This window comes from Talpa europaea, assembly GCF_964194135.1.
Source record: "Talpa europaea genome assembly, chromosome: 2".
In the NCBI taxonomy this organism is placed as follows: domain Eukaryota; kingdom Metazoa; phylum Chordata; class Mammalia; order Eulipotyphla; family Talpidae; genus Talpa; species Talpa europaea.
The window spans coordinates 104,721,808-104,741,166 of NC_140068.1; the positions used below are offsets into that span (position 1 = coordinate 104,721,808).

The 19,359-nt window shown below is 51.7% G+C and overlaps 3 protein-coding genes across 5 annotated transcripts; 1 reads left to right on the forward strand and 2 right to left on the reverse strand.

The window, feature by feature from the left end:
- Nucleotides 1-1,322: 1,322 nt before the first annotated feature.
- Nucleotides 1,323-2,907, reverse strand: MPIG6B (megakaryocyte and platelet inhibitory receptor G6b; the record flags this gene model as incomplete). Of its 3 annotated transcripts, XM_084228253.1 has the most annotated exons (6): nucleotides 1,323-1,427; nucleotides 1,556-1,632; nucleotides 1,772-1,812; nucleotides 2,106-2,196; nucleotides 2,312-2,659; nucleotides 2,847-2,907. In XM_084228253.1, 6 exons carry the CDS (start codon nucleotides 2,905-2,907, stop codon nucleotides 1,323-1,325), a joined length of 723 nt encoding a protein of 240 aa, XP_084084379.1. The 3 variants fall into 3 exon arrangements, with proteins under 3 accessions (XP_084084379.1, XP_084084380.1, XP_084084381.1); XM_084228254.1 differs by lacking the exons at nucleotides 1,772-1,812; nucleotides 2,106-2,196; XM_084228255.1 differs by lacking the exons at nucleotides 1,323-1,427; nucleotides 1,772-1,812; nucleotides 2,106-2,196 and having other exon boundaries at nucleotides 1,584-1,651.
- Nucleotides 2,908-4,214: 1,307 nt separating this feature from the next.
- On the forward strand, nucleotides 4,215-6,383 carry LY6G6C (lymphocyte antigen 6 family member G6C; the record flags this gene model as incomplete). Its single annotated transcript, XM_084228378.1, has 3 exons — nucleotides 4,215-4,266; nucleotides 5,605-5,715; nucleotides 6,169-6,383. The coding sequence occupies 3 exons, from the start codon at nucleotides 4,215-4,217 to the stop codon at nucleotides 6,381-6,383; spliced, it is 378 nt and encodes a 125-aa protein (XP_084084504.1).
- A 1,346-nt stretch (nucleotides 6,384-7,729) lies between these two features.
- Nucleotides 7,730-17,301, reverse strand: LOC311188210 (lymphocyte antigen 6 complex locus protein G6f-like; the record flags this gene model as incomplete). The annotated part of the gene is made up of 9 exons (XM_084259364.1): nucleotides 17,123-17,301; nucleotides 16,315-16,644; nucleotides 15,970-16,233; nucleotides 14,837-14,992; nucleotides 14,638-14,704; nucleotides 11,599-11,638; nucleotides 9,998-10,082; nucleotides 9,763-9,903; nucleotides 7,730-7,947 (listed from the first exon to the last, which is right to left on the reverse strand). The coding sequence occupies exons 1-9, from the start codon at nucleotides 17,178-17,180 to the stop codon at nucleotides 7,730-7,732; spliced, it is 1,359 nt and encodes a 452-aa protein (XP_084115490.1). The 5' UTR covers nucleotides 17,181-17,301.
- Nucleotides 17,302-19,359: the final 2,058 nt, after the last annotated feature.

Sequence of the window (19,359 nt, forward strand, 5' to 3'; positions counted from 1 at the left end):
AATTAGCCAGGCAGATGGGGGAAGGGGTGATAGGGGGAGCAGGAAAAGGGTAATCCAGGAGGAAGGAACTGCATTGGGCAAAGGCGTGTTTGGGGCCATAGAGAACTTCACTAAAGGCCAGTGTGCTGTGCGCCTGTGGAGTGCCAGAGATAAGCCAGAGAGAACTGTGAGACCTATCCCCAGACCAAGGTCCATGGGCCTAGAGCTGAAGGCTTAGGAGAGAAATACTGAAGTTCCAAAATACTGGCTGTCAGGAACAGGTGGGCATGTGGGGAGGATCTCTCTGGCCTCAGGGAGGAAGCAAGGGCAGGAAAATGAGGTAGGGCTATGGATAGTCCAGGGAGGAAAGGAAAACTGCAATACATTGAGGTGCAGCACTGAGCATGAAGAAAGGTATGGGTTTGACAGTGACATTAAAACAGGAAGAAATAAAATAAGAAGACAGGACTTTGTTTATTGTGTGGGAGGAAAGAGGTCTGCATGATTCCTGGTTTCTGGCTGAGGCAACTGAGTTGATCAAAAAGAGAAAGCAAAGGAGGATTAAGTGAGTTATTTTAGAGATGACAAATTGTTGGGTTTTGGACATGCTGCGGGCAAAAGTGCCCATGGCCATCCAGATAGGAATGTCCCCAGGACCGTTTGGAAATCCCATATCTGAAAGAACCGGAGAGAATACTGTTTGCAGAGGTGAGGGCTGAGAGCTGGCCATGGATAACAGCTTCCCAGAAGAAGGGGAAAGCAGATAAAGAAGGGGACAAACCTAGAATGGTGAGAAATACTATGGTGGCGGGAAGCAAGGAAGAAGAGTCCAGAAAGAAGGACATTAAAGAAAAACAGAACTTGAAGTACAGAGTAATCAAAGGACAAGCTCAGATAAATGCTAAAAAGATGTTACGGGGTGTGGTCATTAGGATATCCCTGGTGACCTCACTGAGATCGGATGAGCAGTTTCAGTGAGTAATGGGAGTGACGTGGAAATGAAAGAGACAGGTGTGACCCCTGATTCAAAAAGCTTGACTGTGGGGGGAAGGGAAGAGATAAGGCAACCCTCTGGGAGATGGTGTGTTAAGATGGGGAGACAGGGCTGGGTCAGGTTTAGAGGGGACACCAGTGGGGAAGATGACATGGAAATGAAAGGAGAGATGGGGTAACTGGAGGAGCAAGATCAGTAGCAGAGAGAGTTTGGGAGTTCCTGACTCCTAGTCTAGTGCTCGTTTCTATCCCATGGTCCCTTCTTTTTCTGGGTGAGGGGCCAAGAAGTAGAGGGGGCTTATGCAGAACTGGAGCCCCCAGTTTTCAAAGTTTGGAGAATGGGCTTCTCTTCAAACCACAACTGCATAGATGGTGGAGGCATCAGTAGGGACCACTGGGGACAACCTGCAGGGCCTTCTGAGGGCCATGTGGTCCAGGTCTGCGTAGAGCAGGCTCTGAAAGGTGGGGAACGAGGCAGGAAGGACTCACCAGTCTAACTCCCTTGGGGACCCAAGCCTCTGTCTTTCTTGGCCCACCCTTGGGGGTCCTGACCAGCCCCTCCCATCCCCCAGTCCTTCCTTACCGGCTCCTGGTCCAGGTCCTCGGGCAGCTTAGGGTCCTCCTTTACCGGCCTCTGGGACTCGGCTTTCGCAAGTGGAGCTATGTGGGGGGGATAGAGCTGAAGGATTGAGAGAAGGTGACCAACTTGTCTGCTCCCAGCAAGGGCTCAGACTCTCGGGAATTGAGGGGTGGGGGATTTGCGGGTAGGGGAAGGAAAATGGGGTGGAGTTAGTCTCACCAAAGCTGGGGCGTGGTGGAAGCGGGTGCGGGGGCGAGCGCCTGTAAAAGAATAAGAATCTTTCAGTGCCCGGAGTCTTGTCTGGTTTGTTCCGGGTCCAGCCGACAAACACCCGGCAACTTACCGGCCTCAACCCACAAAACGACTTAGGCTTCCCCCACCAGCTTGAGGCCGGGTCCCACCTTCTGACCTCCCCTAGTCTTCAAACCACACCCCAGAGGTCTACACCTGGATTGCTTTTTTTCTCTCTCTCTCCCTGTCTACGACGGTTCGGGTCCCGCCCCTCGGGCCTTGGGTCCAGACTCATTAAGCCAGGCCCCGCCCCCGTGCTCACCTGCGGAGCCACCAGACCACGCCCAAGACTCCGAGTCCCAGCACCAGCCCAGCGCCCAGCAGCAGGATCAGGATCAGGGGATACACGGACCCTGGGGAAACCGTGGAGGGAAGTGGTGGATGCTGGATCCGGGTGCGAGGACCGAGCAGCCCTAGGGAAAGCCTCCCTCCCTCCTGGGGTGGGGGGGTCCGAAAGTCTAGACTTACCCCGGGAATGGCCGGGAGCCCTGCATTCGGGGCCATCCCCCAGCACGTGAAGCACCAAACGGCTCTCGTCCTCGTGGCGGCCTCTGCAGACAAAAGTGCCCGAGTCCCCGGCGCTCAGGAGCAGCTCTAGCCTCCGAATACCAGGGTCCAGGGCTCGTAGGCGGCCAGCAAAGGGCTGGAGGGGAGACACCGTGGGGATCCCGCTCGCCGAGGCCCACAGGATCGGGCGGCGTCCTTTGGACAGGCCCTTGCAGGTGGGGAAGCTAGGCGCCCAGGCCCAACGGATCGGATGCGAGACCCCTATGCAGGAGAGATTCACCCGGTCCCCGGGACTGCCGTCCAGTGAGGCTAGGGGAGGCCGGGGGTGATGTTAGGACAAGTCCACATGACACACACCCCCTCCCCGCCGCCTCCTCTCCTCTCTGCTGTCCTCCTATCCTGGGTCTTTCCAGATCACAACCACCAGGCACCCTCTTCCCCTGCTGCAGTCTTTAAGCTCCGCGCCAACTAGCCGACTTTCCCAGGGATCGCTTACCCGCGGGCTCGCCCTGGGCCCTCGACAGCAGCAGCGGCAGCAGCTGCAGAAACAGGGCCATGGCTGGGATGTGGTGGGGAGAAGAGGGGAGAGAATCGGTGGAGGAGACCGGAGGGAAGCTGGGGGATGGGGGTGGAGAGCGGGTCTGTGGGCTCGGATAAGAGCGGGGGCGGGGCCACCAACTGCGGGGATCCTTCTGGGAATCCTAGCTGACAAGCTCGCAGCCTTCTGACAACGCTCACTCACGACTCGTGCTCTGGCCATTTACAAGCATCTTAGTATTCTTTAACCAACTCCTACAGCGAAACTGTGGTCTTAGCATCAGGAATTCTGGAGGCCGGCAGTCCGAGTTCAGATCCTGATTTCGTCATCTACTGGCTTCATGATGCCGGCAAGTTGCTTAACTCTTTTGGGCCTAGGTTGCTTTAAAGCACCTATCTGGTAGAGTATCATGAGAACTAAATAAAGTCATACCTGTAAAATGCTTACAACAATGACTGACATATAGGTGCACTACTCTTGCCACTATTATCACTATTTCTTTTCTTATTTTAGCTTCCCTCTCACCTCTGAGTGCCCACACTGTGCCTCCAGGCAGTGGTGCCCCACCCAAACTGACAGGTTTTGATTGTGGAGGCACTTTGGAGCAGGTGCATATGCCCCACACCCAGGACTTCAGGGGCTCTCTCTGGTCTGGAGCAACTGAGTTCACAACAAGCCGGACAGTAACCAGGGCAAGAGATCCTACAGGGGAGCTGAGGTCGCCCTTCCGTAGCAGGTCATCCCAGCCCCTTCCTCCACTGCTGTGATATCAGACACTCGGTGACATCCCACAGACCCTATTCCTTCATTCTTTGCCTGAGCAGGACAGAGAATCAAAATTAATGTGGTCCCTTTTATCCTCATTTTCTGCTCACATACCAATAACCCCAAATAACCCCAAATTTGTCACTCATCTTTGGTCACACCCCATTGTTCATAGCCCAGGAACCAGTAGACCTTACCATTACTGGGCATTTGGGGATGCTCCTTCAGAGGACTGGGGGGAGAGAGTTGGAAGAGGGCCACGGGAATGCAGGGAGAGGGGTCTTAATCTGCAACCAAGACCCAAAATTGAGTTGACCACTAGTGCCCCTCCCCTCCCACAACCTCTCTCCCATCCCCACAACTCCACCCACTCCTCAGTCCCTCCCCACTGCTCAGTCTTTTCCTAAGTCAACTCACCTGTGCTTAAGTGGAGGAGGGGCCACAGAGGCAGGGAGGGGAGGGACCGTTGAGAATTATAAAATCCAAAAGACCGCTCACCTTCCAGAGTGGCTTCTGAAAGTCTGTCTGCTGCCAGTCGCTCCCCTTGCCAAGATCCTCACCATGAAAGGCCTTTTGCTGCTCATCCTGGCTTCTCTGTTCTGTGGAATCTCAGGTAAGCACTGGGGGCCCCAGGGACCTGGCTTACAGGCTCAGGACTTTTATGCCCCACCCTCTGCCCACACTACCCACCACTCAGCATCCCAAGTACCCACCCCAGGCCCACCTGGCACCCCTCTCCTATGCTCCTAGGACAGTCCTCCCTGTGACAGGATCCAGTTCTTATCCTTCAGGCTTCTCTTCACCTCCAGTCCCTCTCATCTGACCTGCCAGGGCTCCTGGTTCACACTTTTCACTCCAAAGTATACCCCGCTTGGAAATTCTGATATTGAGTTCCTCTCCAACCCCACTCTAATATAAAATGTACCAGGATCCAGTTTACCTGCTTTCTCCTCTAACCACCTGCACACAATCAGGTATCCTTTCAGAACCTAGGAATCCAGGCTGGGGCTTCCTTTGCACCCTCCACTCTGCACCTAGTCCATCAGGAACTTCTTGCTCAGTCCTCTGCCAGTGACTTTTCTTAGTTCCCCTTTGTTCATTGTCCCTGGTGTGTGTACACCCCTAGCTTGGTAGAGGGTTCCCGTAACCTCTTAGAGCCTCCTGAGGAACCTGGCCTTCCAGGTAGGGGATGTCAGGCTGTTCACCCCACACACCCTCAGTGGGTTTCATCCAAGTGCAGTCACCTGGCTCATCCACCAAACCTTGAATTCTCTGAGGCAGAAACTTTGGGGGTGCCACCTTCTACATCCACCCTTTCCATGTTGTAATATACCCAGGCAAGATCTGATGATCTGTCTCCCAGATACTGTTCCTTTCCATCAGAGAACTACTGGGGCGAAGGGATTCTCAACTCTAATTCCTCTTCCCACGCTCTTGACGGGCCCAGGAGGTGAAAAGTCATTTACTAAAGCTGGTCATGGGTGGCTTTCTTGTCAGCCTCGACTTCCAAGTGTTGTAACCTCCATGATTTTATTTTTCATCTTCCAATTTCAAGTCTCCATATATGACCCGGTCTTCTGAATTCCTTCCCCTCACCCGCCACTGCTGTCTCCTCTGTTCTCCCTTGTGGTCTCCACCCCTCCTTGTGGTCTCACTTTCCATCTGTCCATCTAGCCTCCCCCCCCCCATTGTTGTTAATAGCTCTGTGCTCCCTTGACTTATGCGCAAAGGGGGTGGAGGGAAGGGTGATATTTAGGGTGTGGACTGTTCTCAGAGCAACAACCCCACCCTCACCCACTTCTTCTTTTTCTGCATTACTCACCTGCCCTGTCCCTACCAGGCCAAACAGGTTGAAACACCTACTTGATTGGCTCTTCTCCACCCTGCCCCTAGCTCAGCTCATGCCCAGGTGAGTCACCCCATCACTTTAACCTGACTTGTGTCTTTTCAGCTCAAATTCGCTGTCACTCCTGCTACAAGGTCCCTGTGCTGGGCTGTATTGATCGCCAGTCCTGCCTCCTGGAACGGGGGCAAAGATGCCTGACAACAAACGTGTACCTTGGTAACTTGCCCTTTAGCGGAGAGAGGGGCATGGTCAATGAGGGACACTATGGCTCGGGCTAGGGAGGGGGGGGTCAGAGGGACACTAGGGCTGGGGCTGGGGCCCAACTGGGGATAAGACTAAGATGAAATCGAGAATTACAGCAATGATAATATTCAGCCAAGGATTATAGGTGGCAGGCTCTATGATGTAGGTACTATTTACTATACTGAGAAAACAGCCTTATAAAGTGACAGTAACAGCTCCAAGGTCTCCCAGCCAGCAAGTAATAGAAGCAGGATTGGGGTAAGGGGCCAGGGAAGGGGGTTCAGGAATTTTAGAGTGAGAAGATACAGGGGGCAATTCAGGAAGGCTAGGAAGGAAGACAACCTGGATGGGTACATGGATGGAGAGGGAGGCTCAGACGTGCCAGTTGCCCATCCTAGCTGACCCCTCTGCTATTCCTGCCCCCAGGTAAGATGTGGCTTTATTCCAATCTTCGATGTGGCACAGAGAAAGAGCCCTGTCAGGAGGCGTACAACCAAACCAACCACAAGCTGGGCCTGACCTACAACACCACCTGCTGCGACAAGGACAGCTGTAATAGCCCTGCTGCCCGACCCACCCCTGGCCTGGCCTTTGTCTTCCTTACCTCTTTGGCTGGCCTTGGTCTCTGGTTGCTGCACTAGAACTTGCTCCACAACCGACCCGCCTCCCACCATATCCCTGGCTTCCTCAAAGGGTCTCTCCCTAGCTCCCTTTGCTCTGAAAAGCATTTCTCAAGATCCTTCACATTTCTTTAATTAGATACTAGTCTCCATATCCATTCTCCCACCCCATACCCTCCACTCTGCTTTTCCCAAGCCCCTCCCCATCTCCCTCTAGACCACACCAAACCTTCCATTGGCCCCTAGAAGGGTTCCCCACCTTGCCTCCTGCACTCTCCTGTGTCCTGCTTGGGAAAGGATTGGGATGCGGTCCTGAAATGGGGGTCCTGTCATGCTCCCAATGAGGGTTCCTAGGAAGAATCCAATGACCTCACTGTCCGGGGCTGATTCCCCAAATCCTGGTCCCCAGTGTACCCCATCCCCATGCTCACCTCTTTCCATTTTGAGTAATAAATGTTTATGTCTGATAAATTGTGCATTTATTATCAGAAGACCTAAGTGTCAGTTCTCCCAGGAAATAACGCTCTCAGGCCCATATGCTCTCCCAAGAATTCTTTAGGGAGTGTCCCTGGGAGGCTGGACTGGGAAATGGAGAAACTGGTTCTTCAGGCCTTCATACTCCTTTCCAGCGTCTGGGGCTGGCACACAGGTCCCAGTGTTTAGAGAAACAATCCTATCCTAAATTTAGGTCACACCTCTGATGTACTGCCAAGAAAGAGGTGCAGCCTGGCCTGAGGGCTCCCCAGAAAGGGTAGGAAAGTTGTATGGGGCATGAGGATGGACTAGGCCCCTCTTTCCAGGCCTCAGACCCTCTGGTTAGAGTCATACCTCACCTGGGCTGGTTGCTAACTGGAATACCAAGCCACTCCTCCAATCACAATGCTTACGATCCCTTTCTCAATTCAAAATAGTCATAGTGAGAGTCAACTTGCAAATGAGAGGAGGGGAACAAACCCAGGCAGCTAGGCTCACAGAATCCTGGTGCCCCCCCAACCCCCACTCAGCCCAGCACCTGCTCTCTGCAGTGATCCTTGTTGCTGGGGAAGATTCTCCTAGCAACAGGACTTAGGGCACTGAGGGCAGTGCCCTCACTTAGGGCAGATTCTCCATCATCCTTTGGGGTTTAGTGGTTTTGGGCTTATGGAGTATACCATCATAACATAAGCCCCATAATGCTTGGTAACCCCCAAGCCAGAGCTTGGATGCCACCATATTCCTCCTTCAGCCTCCCCCTCCACAAAAGATAGATGGAATCTTCCAGTCAGCTCTAGAGTGGTGGATAGACTTTAATGGTTTACAGAAGAGTGGTGGTCTTCTCAGTTCAGATCTCATTCTCTCCTTTGCTCCCTTCCCTTCCTCCTACTCCATTACCCAATCCAGAGTCCTGGCAAGAGCCAGGCCAGGGCAGTGGCTGCCACCGCCAGGATGCACGCCTGGGCCCCGGGCACAGCACTGTTGCACAGGTCTCCAAAGCAGCAGTCTCTGTGGGTTGTGTAAGTCATGTCTCCCACCAGCTCGGTCTCCACTTGATTGCAATGATGGGCCGCCACACAGGTTGGATGGTGATGAATCAAGGTCACTGAGGCTGAGAGAGCGGATAAGACCAAGTTGTTAGACTGCTGGCCTGAGGATCTGCCTTCTCAGTGGGCAGAGCGGATGTAACTTCAAGGAACCCAAAGGAATTCTCTGCCCACAAAAAGCACCTCTCTCAAAGGGCCTTCCCTGGTGGCATAAGGGCTTAAGTCTCAGCACTATGAAGCAATCCGCAGCCACTGCAGTACAAGTTCCATCCCTGGGCCTCCCTGTCTCGCCTGCTGCTCCCCTCAGCAGTATATTTCATTCTGCCTGTTCTGTTCCCCACTCTATCTCTGGTGAATCCTCTCACCCCGCCCCCCACATCTCTGGCCTGTACCCCAGCTCTTGTATTCATAAATAAATAAATATTAAAAAAAAAAGTTCCATCCCTGGCCAGGGAGCTACCCACATGGTGCAGCAGACCTCTCCTGTCTAACCCACTGCTCCCCTCAGCAGTGTATTTCATTCAATCCACCTGTTCTGCTTCCCACGCTGTCTCTGGTGAATCCTCAGATACCCCCTCACCTCTGGCCTACACCCCAGCTCTTGTATTCATAAATAAATAAATCTTTCCAAAAAAATAACAAAACTGAATGATCAGAGTTTATTGACATGGTGAGCACCCTTATGAAATAAATACATCAGAAAGGACCAACAGGGCCTCCCTGGTGGTGCAAGGGGTTAAGCACCACACTATGAAGCAATCCGCAGCCTCTGCAGCACGAATTTGATCCCAGGCTGGCCAGGGAGCAACCCACATGGTGCAGCAGACCTCTCCTGACTCACCCACTGCTCCCCTCAGCAGTGTACTTAGGTCAATCTGCCTGTTCTGTTCCCCACTCTGTCTCTGGTGAATCCTCTCATACACTCCCCCTCCAGCTGTCCCCTATCCCCCCTCCATCTCTGGTCTGTACCCTAGTTCTTGTGTGCATAAATAAATAAATCTTTAAAAAGAAAAAAGGACCAACTGTTAGGGGGAAATGATGTTCTGAGATAATCCACGCGGGTGAGGACCCACAGTCAGGCACCCCGTTTTGTATCGGGGTTGCTCTACAACACAACAACATTTGTGTGATTTTCCCCCCAACACTCCTGACCTCAATATAATCATCAAAAAATATCAGATAAAATCCAAATTGAAGGATATTCTATAAATTCACTTCTTTTGTCTGTTCAAAAGTGTCAAGGTCATCGAAGCAAAGAAAGACTGACAACCCTCACAGATAGGAGACCAAGAAGACGCAAGAACTCAAATATGATGTGGGGTTCTAGGTAAACTCCTGGACCCAAAAAGGAGCATGAGAGGCACAACTGGCTCAACTGAATGAGGTCTAGAGATGAGCCAGCCATTTTGAGGCAATGTTACTTTCCCATAATTTTTCTATGGCTCTGTGTAAGATGGGAACAGAGGAAGCTGAGTGAAAGGCTACACAGACACTCCTGAACTATTTTTTGTGACTTTTCTGTCAATCTAAAATTATTTCAAAGTAAAAAATTAAACTTACACACAATATACCTCCCTGGTCCTTAACTGACACTTTAACTGATCCCTGAAAGTTGGTTTCATATTTTGGTCCCTGCCTTCCAGGAACAGAGCTTTTCCAACCATTTGTGAGTGAACGGGCCTAGGAGATGCTGGGGGGTAAGAGGAGGGGGGGTCAGAGCACTAGGAGGGCGCCTCTGATTGCCCCGGCGCCAGCTGCTCTACTCTGACAGCACCATCTGCACAGAGCCACACTGAATCTGGAAGATCCTGAAAGCCAGAAGGACTGAAGTGGGGCCGGAGGCCAGGAAGGGCTGGGAGACAGAGAAACTCAGCACTCACGGTTTCCAGAGAGCTTGGTCTGCGTCGGGCCAGACTGGGGTTTGCGCTCCAGGAAGCCACAGCGCTCGCCCTCTCGGCAGGTGGTCTCTTTGCAGGAGCTGCCAGGGCCTCCTGTGCAGTCGTAGCACCGCATTCGGTTTCCTGGCAGGAGAGAGGAGATGCTAGACCTAGGCTCTCAGGGAGGGGGCTGGCAGAGGGGTACAGGTCTGTTGGGGCGTCTTGGCTGCCTCCTTACCCAGAGCAGCCCCCAGCAGGGTGCAGAGCAGGATCCAGACAAGTTGGGGGTTCATTGTGTCTGCTAGTGTCAGTCTCGCGACTCCCTCCCACCCAGCCCCCTCCCTGACCTGGCACTGCCAGTCTTATACCCCCCTGGCCTTGGACTTTATAGGGCAATAAAAAAGGGAGGAAAGAGTCTCCCCCAGAGGGCACCAGGGGCCCCAATGGGGACAGGGAGGGGCCTCTCAGGAGAAAGAGCACTCAGCATCCTCTGGAACCCTTGAACTCCTGCATCCTCCGCAAACATCCTCTAAAACAGTGGCCCCAGAACAGCAGGGGGTCTCTATGACCCTTTTAGTGGAGCCTCAAGGGTGTTCCTTTTCCAAACACGTATCAGATCCTCTTCATATACTTTAACCAAAGCGACATATTCCAACAAAATGAATGAAGAAACAGACATGAAAAGCCGGCTCTCTTCTATGAAGTTTGACATTAGTCTGTGGAGACTCCCAAAAATGGAAAGTGACTCCACTCTTCTGTGTTGCTGGGAAAGAAGTTATTTCTCATGAAACTGTGCTTTATTAACATGTAATATGTTTATTATTTCAGTTTTTAAACGAACCTAGTTTAAATGTTCCATTTTGATTTCTGGCATAGTCGATATCAACATAACTCACACAAAGAAAGCTGTTTGGGGTCTTCAGTGGTTTCTAAGAGTGTAAAGTGGTGCTAAGATAAAAGTTTATGAAAACTGCTTCTCATGGGCACTGTATCTCCGCTGCCCACCCAGCCCCCAGGATCTCTCTCCTCCTGGTCCAGTCTTGTACCGAATCTCCAATCTCTGAAACCTCAGTCTTCCAAACTCTAGCACCCTCCACCCAAAAATTTGAATCCTTCCTCATCTTTCTGAACCCCGCTCCCAAACCTACTCCAGCTCTAGTGGGAGCACATCCTCCCTCTGGCCCCACCCATGATGGATTCTTTCCTCCAAGGTAGTAAAGCTGGGAGGGATAATTATGGGGTAGGAATGTTGAGGCTTGGGGGAATCAAAGGGATCTGAAGCTGGGTGGGGTCCTGGCTTACAGCTGGGCTTTGTGTATAGGGAATAGGGTGGGAGGGGAGATTGTTGATGCACACTCAAACACCATACTCAGATCTGGGCCAGGGCTGTTTAGGAAGGTGACCTTGAGAGCTGTCAACATGAGGAGGGGGGTGGGGAAAGAGAGAAAACAAAAGGGAGACAAGTTGGGAGAGCAGAGAACAGCTTGGAGACTAGGGGAGGGGAGGAGCAGTAGAGGCGAGGTGACAGACACTACTCGGGAGTGGCAGACACAGCTAAGAGACCAACACTTTGAGAACAGAGTAGACCCTCCAGGCAAGAGAAGACTAGAGCAGGGGGTGGGAGTGGGTGAGAGGAGTGGGGTGCCAGAGCTGGTGGACCTGAGCCCTGCTGTCAAGCTGGTGAACTTGGTCTTGGCACCTCTCCAGATTCACTCCTTAGGTGTGTTTGTTTACCAGTTCCCCGTCTCACTCAGATGCTTGACTCTCTAACTCTCAGGAACTCAGGGGTACAGCTCACATTCTCCCAGCCTCCTGAGCCCTGAGATCAGTCATGGGTACCTCCAGCATCTTCTTCCGCAGTCTGTTCCTCTGTGGGGCTCTGGGTAAGGGATCAAGGGGCAAGGGAAAGGGTGAGCTGAGGGCTGGGGCAGGGGCTTGTGGAGGAGTCTGAGGGCTGGGGGTGGAAGGGAGGATGGACTAGAAGAGGCCAGGTGGAGAGCTGTAGGGCACTAGAAAGAAGAGCTCCTGGGAATGGCCTCAGCCCAGCCTGATAAAGTGAGCAGGAAAAGTTTCTTTTCAAAGGCATTTGAGAATAACAGTTTCTTCTGTGCCTTTGTCTCTCTACCTGTCCCTGCTGGCTGGCCACTTGGTCCATGTCAATTCTTGTGTTGTCCTCTGTCTCTGGCACCATCTGCTTAACTTTTTCACTACCCTTATGACACCTGTCTGTCTTTATGGCATTCTCTATGTTCTTCCAATTCTGTCGACTTCTGTCCACATCTGTGTGTCTCTCGCTATCCCTACATCCCTCTTGCCTTGGGGTCTTTTTCTTTCCTTGTGAGGACTCCCCTCCCTTCCCTGTCTCTTCTCCACTTCTGTGCCTGCTGCACCTTGTGTGTCACCTCCCTGTTCATCCCTGCCTGGGATGTGGGTTCAACCCCAACACGGCCTGTTTGCATCTCTTCCTGTCCTGATGCCCCTCGAACCACAGGCCTCGCCACATCCCCTACCCCAGTGCGGCTCTGTTACACCTGTGGCTTCTCCAAACCCTGTTACCCAGCTGTCACGAAGTGTCAAGATGATGAAGCTTGTGGCATCAGCACTGGCACCTCAGGTAGGACTCTGGCACAAAAGGCCGTCTCCATGGCTCCCCTATCCATCCATCCTGCCCTTTCTGCTCTCTCCTGGCCCTTGCCTCCCTCCTGTCCCTGGCTAAGCATGCCCTTTCACTCCACAGAGCAGAACGAGATCATCCAAAGGAAGGGCTGCCTCCCGCGTGCCCAGTGCTCCCTGCCTGGCCACACCACCTACCGGGAACGAAACTATGCTCTACAGCACCACTGTTGTGAGCAGGACCTGTGTAACACGGCCACCAAGCTGCAGGAGCCCCCCAGCCCGCTCCTCACCGCCGTGTTCCCCCTCCTCACCAGCTGGATCTGGGGAGGCTATCTCCTCCACTAGCCTTGCTTCGGTCTACAGCCCTCGACCCAGGACTCCTCGAGCATCACAAAAGGGCCAGAGGCCTGAAAAACCTGCAGACTCAAGATAAGCCCAGGACGCTGATTTTGTAGACCTCAGATCCTGGCCCTGCACAGCCACCTCCCAAGTCCTGATCCCCATGGATAGAGCTCCAGTCCCTGCAGGCACCTGCCCGGAACCCAGGTCCATAAAGAACCTGTCTTTTATGTCTTCTGTCTTCTCCAGCTGCCCACTGCTAATGTCTTCTCTCAGTCCTAGGTCTCCAGCAAGGCAAGGTCTTGTCCCAGACAAGGGGGTTGAAGGGCACCAGGTACTGTGAGGAGGAGAGACTTGCTAGGAAAGATGAATTTGGGTGTGGGGAGCTCAGGAATGCAGGCTTGGGGAACTATGACGAGTAATGTAATAAAAGTGCTATCTTGCAGTCTGGTAACATTCGTGTGTGTGTGTGTGTGTGTGTGTGTGTGTGTACTCATGAGAGCTCTCTAAAAACAAACTAACAAACCATGGCTGCTTGGTGGGTGGGGCTGAGGTGCTGGAACCTGAATCATTCGCCTCCTTCTCCATCTCTGTCATTCACATCCTTGTTCTTGCAATAGCTTAGCTTAAGCCACTGTAGCATGAAAGTTTCAGGCGAGACTTAGGTGAAAGCTTTTCTCCAGTGAGACCCAAGCTTAAGCAGAAACCCAAAAGGGCACCTGCCTGAGTTTGCTTATGTGGGTGTGGTTGGGAATCCAGCTCAGTTCTGCCTGTGCCCAGTGGATGGATGAGTTGGGAACATTGATGCCCTCCCTTTTCCACCAGCCCAGACTTGTCCGTGGCAGGCAGGGGCACACAACACACCCCACCCGGGAATCCATCCACAGCCACAGGACACTCCCACCCTGCACAAGGAGATGGCATGTGACTTTTAGAGCTTCCAGGATGTCAGGGTGAAGATAAGCTGCTCCGGATGCAACAATGGAGCAGTTAGGATGAGGAGGATGTCCCCGGGAGGGGGCAGGGGGGTGGGGGGGCAAACCCAAGCACCCCTATTCTGTCTCAGTTCCCTCCCCTTCCCTCTAAGGACATCTGGGTCTGGTTAAAGGTACTCACTCTCTCTCAACTTCCCTTCTCTGGCTTAATTTGGAGGTAACTTAGATTCTTTCCATTCTCTCTGTCCCTCACTCCCAGACTCCCAGATAGCACTTTGTGCTTCTAATTTGCTCTATCCCTTTTCCTTTCCTTACTCTGACTTAAATGTCTTCCTTCTCTCTTCTTCAGTCTCCCCCATTTGTCCTTTGAATCCTCAGGACCGATTCTACACCACTGCTAAGCCTCTGGAATCCTAGTTCCTTTCTGCCCATCCCCGCCCCTCATACCCTGCCAGCCAGCTCAGGCTTCCCTCAGTCCTATAGTATAGGGGCTCAGCGCCACCACTCCACTGGCGCTGGCAGCTGAAAGATAGGAGACCACATCTTTTTGAAAGCAGCATCATGGAATAATGTTCTTCTTGCTTTCGGCCCCTCTCCTCCCCTCCCCACACCCTCACAGCTGCAGCCCAACACACCACACACACACACACACACACACACACACACACACACACACACACATCTCTTGGCTGCTGAAGACCAGCTGGGCTGTGAGACAGCACTCTCAGCCCTCCTCCCCCCACCCCCCACCAAGGTTTTCAGGGGCTCCTTCAGGTGCCAGATGGCCAGGGAGACAGCGGGTCACACTTCACAGCAGGAGATGTTACTGAGATCATCTGGTCTTGAGGGCAGGTGGTCTATGGGTTTTGCAAAGAAGAAAGATAAATTAAGGATAATTCCATTCTCCACCTCAGAACTAGGGCCCCATCCCCATCCAACCCCAGTCCCCTCTGGGATTTAAGCCTGTGCCCCCCTAGTTACTCCTCACCTGAGACAGGCCAAATGGATGTTCTCATAGACCTGGATTTCAGGCTTGAAGCGAGGAATCGAGGCTTCTGGGAGAGAAGGAGCAACACAGGGTGTTGCAGATAACACAGAGCTCTAATCCTTAGCACCCTCCTCCCCTAGTGAAGACCAGGCTAGAGGCAGAAGTGAGCCCAGCCCTCTCCTGGCGTCCACTGACTCACCTTTGCAGTGAGCCATCTGGGCCCTCCACCTGCAGAGAGTGATGCTGAGGGCCAGGATGGTGAACCCCAGAACTGCTGTGAGCAACAGCATCAGGATCCATGGCACATCCCAGCCCGTGGGAGAGACACAATGGGCAGGAGAGGCATCTGTGGAGGCTGCAGTAAGGGATAAGGAGGGAGGCTCTGAGGGCGTCTATCCCTGTACTGCAAAGAAAGGCTTCCCCCCATAATCCAATGGGTTCTTCCAAATGAAACCTTCCTAAATTTTCCTACCCCCAGTATCTACCACCCCACTTGATCCCTTTCCAGATCCCTGCCCTCAGCCAACATCAGTAGAGAATGCCCGTCCCCCCATCCACCCACAAATGGACAGCTAAGTCCAAGAGCGGACCATCGGCCGTAATTGTGACTTTTCCTCATTCCCTTCATAATAATCCACCCTTTCAAGAAAAAAATGAAGTGCTTTCCATCTATTTATTCTTCCACTCACTCCGTAAGCATTTGCTGATGCCCACCACATGCCAGGCACATTATTAGGCACTGAGGGTGTAAAGGGACATAAGATCCATCACTGTCCATTAATTGGCCTTGGCTTACGAAAATAACGGTCATTTGTTCCTCCCTCCCGCCTTGTAAATGGGGTATTTTATATCCAGTAGTGTTCTCTTCCTCTATAATGGACTTTTTTTTATTGTAAAACAATTATACTTTTTTTCCCCTGCCTTCACTATCAAAGGGCCATTATAACATCCGTGCATATACATCCTTTCTTCAAAGACAGCTCTCCCAGCAATCATTGTTACTTTCGTCCTCTCTGCTAAGACATATTCCACAAAAATTACAGATGACTCTATTTCTAAACAAATGTATATTCCACCAGAATCCTTCTTCCTCTTGGCTGATGGCCTGTTCTGTTGGAAAACTGACTTAACCAACCCCCTTTCTCCATTATGGATTCAATGAAAAAAGTCCTCTTCCTACAGAGGGTAGTTTGTTCCAGCAGAAGCCACCCCCTCTGGCCTGGCTAATAACAGATTTGCCTCCACTCTAATCTCCTCCTCTAGCCTGAGGGAGCGGGATTGCCAGAGGAAACACACCTCCCCAGAGTGCTCCCATATCTTCCCTCAGTTTACCTGCCAGGGTAAAGCTGAGCCCTTTGTTCTGAGGCATGACACAGTGGATGACTCTTGGTCTACGCACCCTGGGCTCCGGAAGCCCCTCCCCAGGACACACCAAGAGCAGAGCTGCCCCATCACTCCAGAAGGGTTGCACATGGCCTCTCACAGGACCCCTCCCCTCCAGCCAGGTCACAGAGTCCAGGTGCCTGGTAGGGGTCACAGAGCACAGGAGGACAGAGCAGGGGGAGCCATCTGCAGCCCTAGCAGATAATTGGGATCCTGCGGGGAAAGAGGGATCCCTCAGTTCGTTGCCTGGGCTTGCCCAGCCCCCAGTCACCCCCGTCTGCATGCTCTACTCACCTCGGAGCACAGACACATCATACACCCTCCAGTTCTGGTACTTGTGCTGCTGCCCCAGCACAGTGCACCAGTAGCGCCCAGCATCGCCTTCCTTGGACCCTTCCAGCCACAAAGAGTAGTTCCCGAGAAGTTTGAGCCTGGCCTCCCTTCTAGGTTTCCAGTGATCTGGTGCCAGCCTGGCCACCTGGACTTGAGCTACCATGGCAGTGGACGAGCCTGCTGCAGGGCTGCGGAACCAGGACAAGAGTTCGTCCCCTTGCAGGTTGGGTGGTGTGGGGCATGGCAGCTCCAATGTCTCCCCCAAGGCCACATAGATGTCCTGGATGTTATCTGTAGAGAAGGCATTGTGAGAGGCCAGAGATGTCTATCAGATCAACAACACCCTCCCTACCGCTGACTTCCTTGCCTTCTCAGGTTCCCATGGACGGAGGAGCCTGGTTGTGAGCCTATTTCTCCAACAATAGCTACCAAAAAGTGAAGTAACAAGAGAGAGCAGGGGCTTTCCTTCCCACGCCCCCTGTGATCGAAGGAATCTGAAGGCCAGAGAGCAAATGCTGGAAGAGTTGGCAGATGTCCATCTCTCTACCTCCTATTTTTCTTTTTTTCTGGAAGTATTTATTCACCTGTTCTTATTTTCTAGAGGAAACTGTACACGACCTAGACTCTCATTGTTTCTGAGACTCGCACAGCCAAGAGGTCATTCGTGGTAAATCTATCTTTTTGAGTTAGCTGCCTTCCCAGAGAAATAACAGCAGTCCCTCCCAACCTTGTGAACAGCTGAAGAACCCCCCCACCTCCAGTTCCTTACCTGCAGGAGCCCGGGAGCACCCACAGAGAAATAGAAGGAGGAGGAATAAGACCGCCATGAGAAGAGCCTGCCAAGTCCTCTAGCCTGGACCTGGTGTCCCCAAGGAGGAAACAAAGCCCAGATAAAGGTTCACACTGCCTGTCTGGAGTGACATGGCGTCTCTGGAGGGAAGGAGAATGCTGGGGAGATAATGCCCAGCTGCATGTCTACTGGGTAAAAAGGACCACCACCTTTCTGTCCTGAGGGGAAAAGACTCAATTCACATTGTTCTGACAATGACATCCTTACCTATCGGCTGAGGAATAGACCCAAGACTCTCCATGCTAAGAAGTCTGAGCAGAAGGGCTCATGGCTGCCCACGCCCACCAGTCTGGAAGTACTTTCTGTATTCTCTCCTCCATCCCTAAGATGCCGGCCATGAGTGAAAGCTCATGTCTTCATGTTGGTCTCACAGAATGGAAGCCTGCACAAGACGGCACACACAGTCAGCACTTCACAGATGATTTAGGATGACTTTTCCCATGGCTGCCTTGCATAACATAGACCTCTTTTGAGTCCCCAATAAGTGTATTTTTTTTTAAAGTTTTATTTATTTATACAAGCACTGGGTACAGTCAGAAGCACGGGAGGGTGAGAGAATTCACCAGAGCCAGAGCAGGGAACAGAACAGGCAGACTGACTGAAATACACTGCTGAGGGGAAGCAGCGGGCGAGTCAGGAGAGGTCTGCTGAGCCATGTGGGCAGCTCCCTGGGCGGGGAACAAACTCTTGCTGCAGTGGCTACAGATAGCTTCATAGGTTGTGTCTTTTTTTAAAAAAAAAGATTTATTTATGCATACAAGAACTGGGGTGTAGACCAGAGGTGGGGTGGTGGTGGTGATAGGATTCACCAGAGAGAGTTGGGGAACAGAACAGGTGGATCTACTGAAGTACACTGCTGAGGGTAGCAGCAGATGGGGCAGTGAAGGTCTGCTGCACCACGTGGATTGCTCCTTGGCTGGCTGGGGCTGGGATCGAACTCCTGCTTAGGTGGGTGGTGATAGCTTGATAACGCTGTGTCTTTAACCCCTGCACCACCAGGGAGGCCCCCATAGGTTGCATCTTAACCCCTTGTGCTACCAGGGAGTTCCAAAGCTACTTATTTTTAACATTATTTTTGATGAACTATTCCGTGCACACCAAAGACTATATCTAAAGCCCAACCGTATAATGGCTAAACAAACTGGAATATTCACATAATGGAATATCTCGCAGCGGAGAATGAACAAACCCACAACGACATGCAACAAGGTTGAATCTCACAAACTGGAAGAAGCCACACTAAAACTGTAAGATGATGAAACAAAAGACACACACTGTATGACTCCATTCCTTTAAAATTTTTACCAGTCAGCAAAACAATGTATGAGGTTAGAAATCAAGACAATGTTACCCCTAAGGGGTTAGGTAGCCACAAGTAATGATCTGGAGAGGGTCTTCCAGATGTGTTTTAGGTAATGTGTTTTTGATCTGAGTGCTGATTGTATGGGTAGGTTCAATTGGTCTTCTTTTCAGTATATGTGTCCACTGCAATAAAAGCTAAAGAGTTTATGTATTAGGGGGCCTCCCTGGTGGCTCAAGGGGTTAAAACACAGCACTAAGAAGCTATCTGCAGCCACTGCAGCATGAGTTTGACACCTGGCCAGGGAGGTGACCCACATGGCGCAGCAGAGCTCTCCTGTCTTGCCCGCTGCTCCCTTCAGCAGTGTATTTCAGTCAATCTGCCTGTTCTGTTCCCTACTCTGTCTCTGGTGAATCCTCTCATCCCCCTTCACCTCTGGCCTGCACCCCAGCTCTTGCATAAATAAATAAATCTTTTTAAAGAAAGAGGTTACATATTATAAGGTGCAAAACACAAAAAAAATGTATATTTATTAAGAGACACATTCAATTCATCGAAGATCCTCTATGCTGTGTGACAATATCCTGAGTTTGTTCCTTTCTTTCACTTACTCCATCATTGAATTTTATGTTTTAAAGTTTTATCCAATGGTGTTAAGTTGTATTTCAAATTCTGTGGTTTTCTTTTTCCCATTCAACATTACTAAGGTTTTCAGATTTGTCCAGTCTTTTTTTTAATATTCTTATTTCTTTTCTTTAATTAAAGATTTATTTATTTATGCATACAAGAACTGGGGTACAGGCCAGAGGTACCCGGGGTGAGAGGATTCACCAGAGACAGAGTGGGGAACAGAACA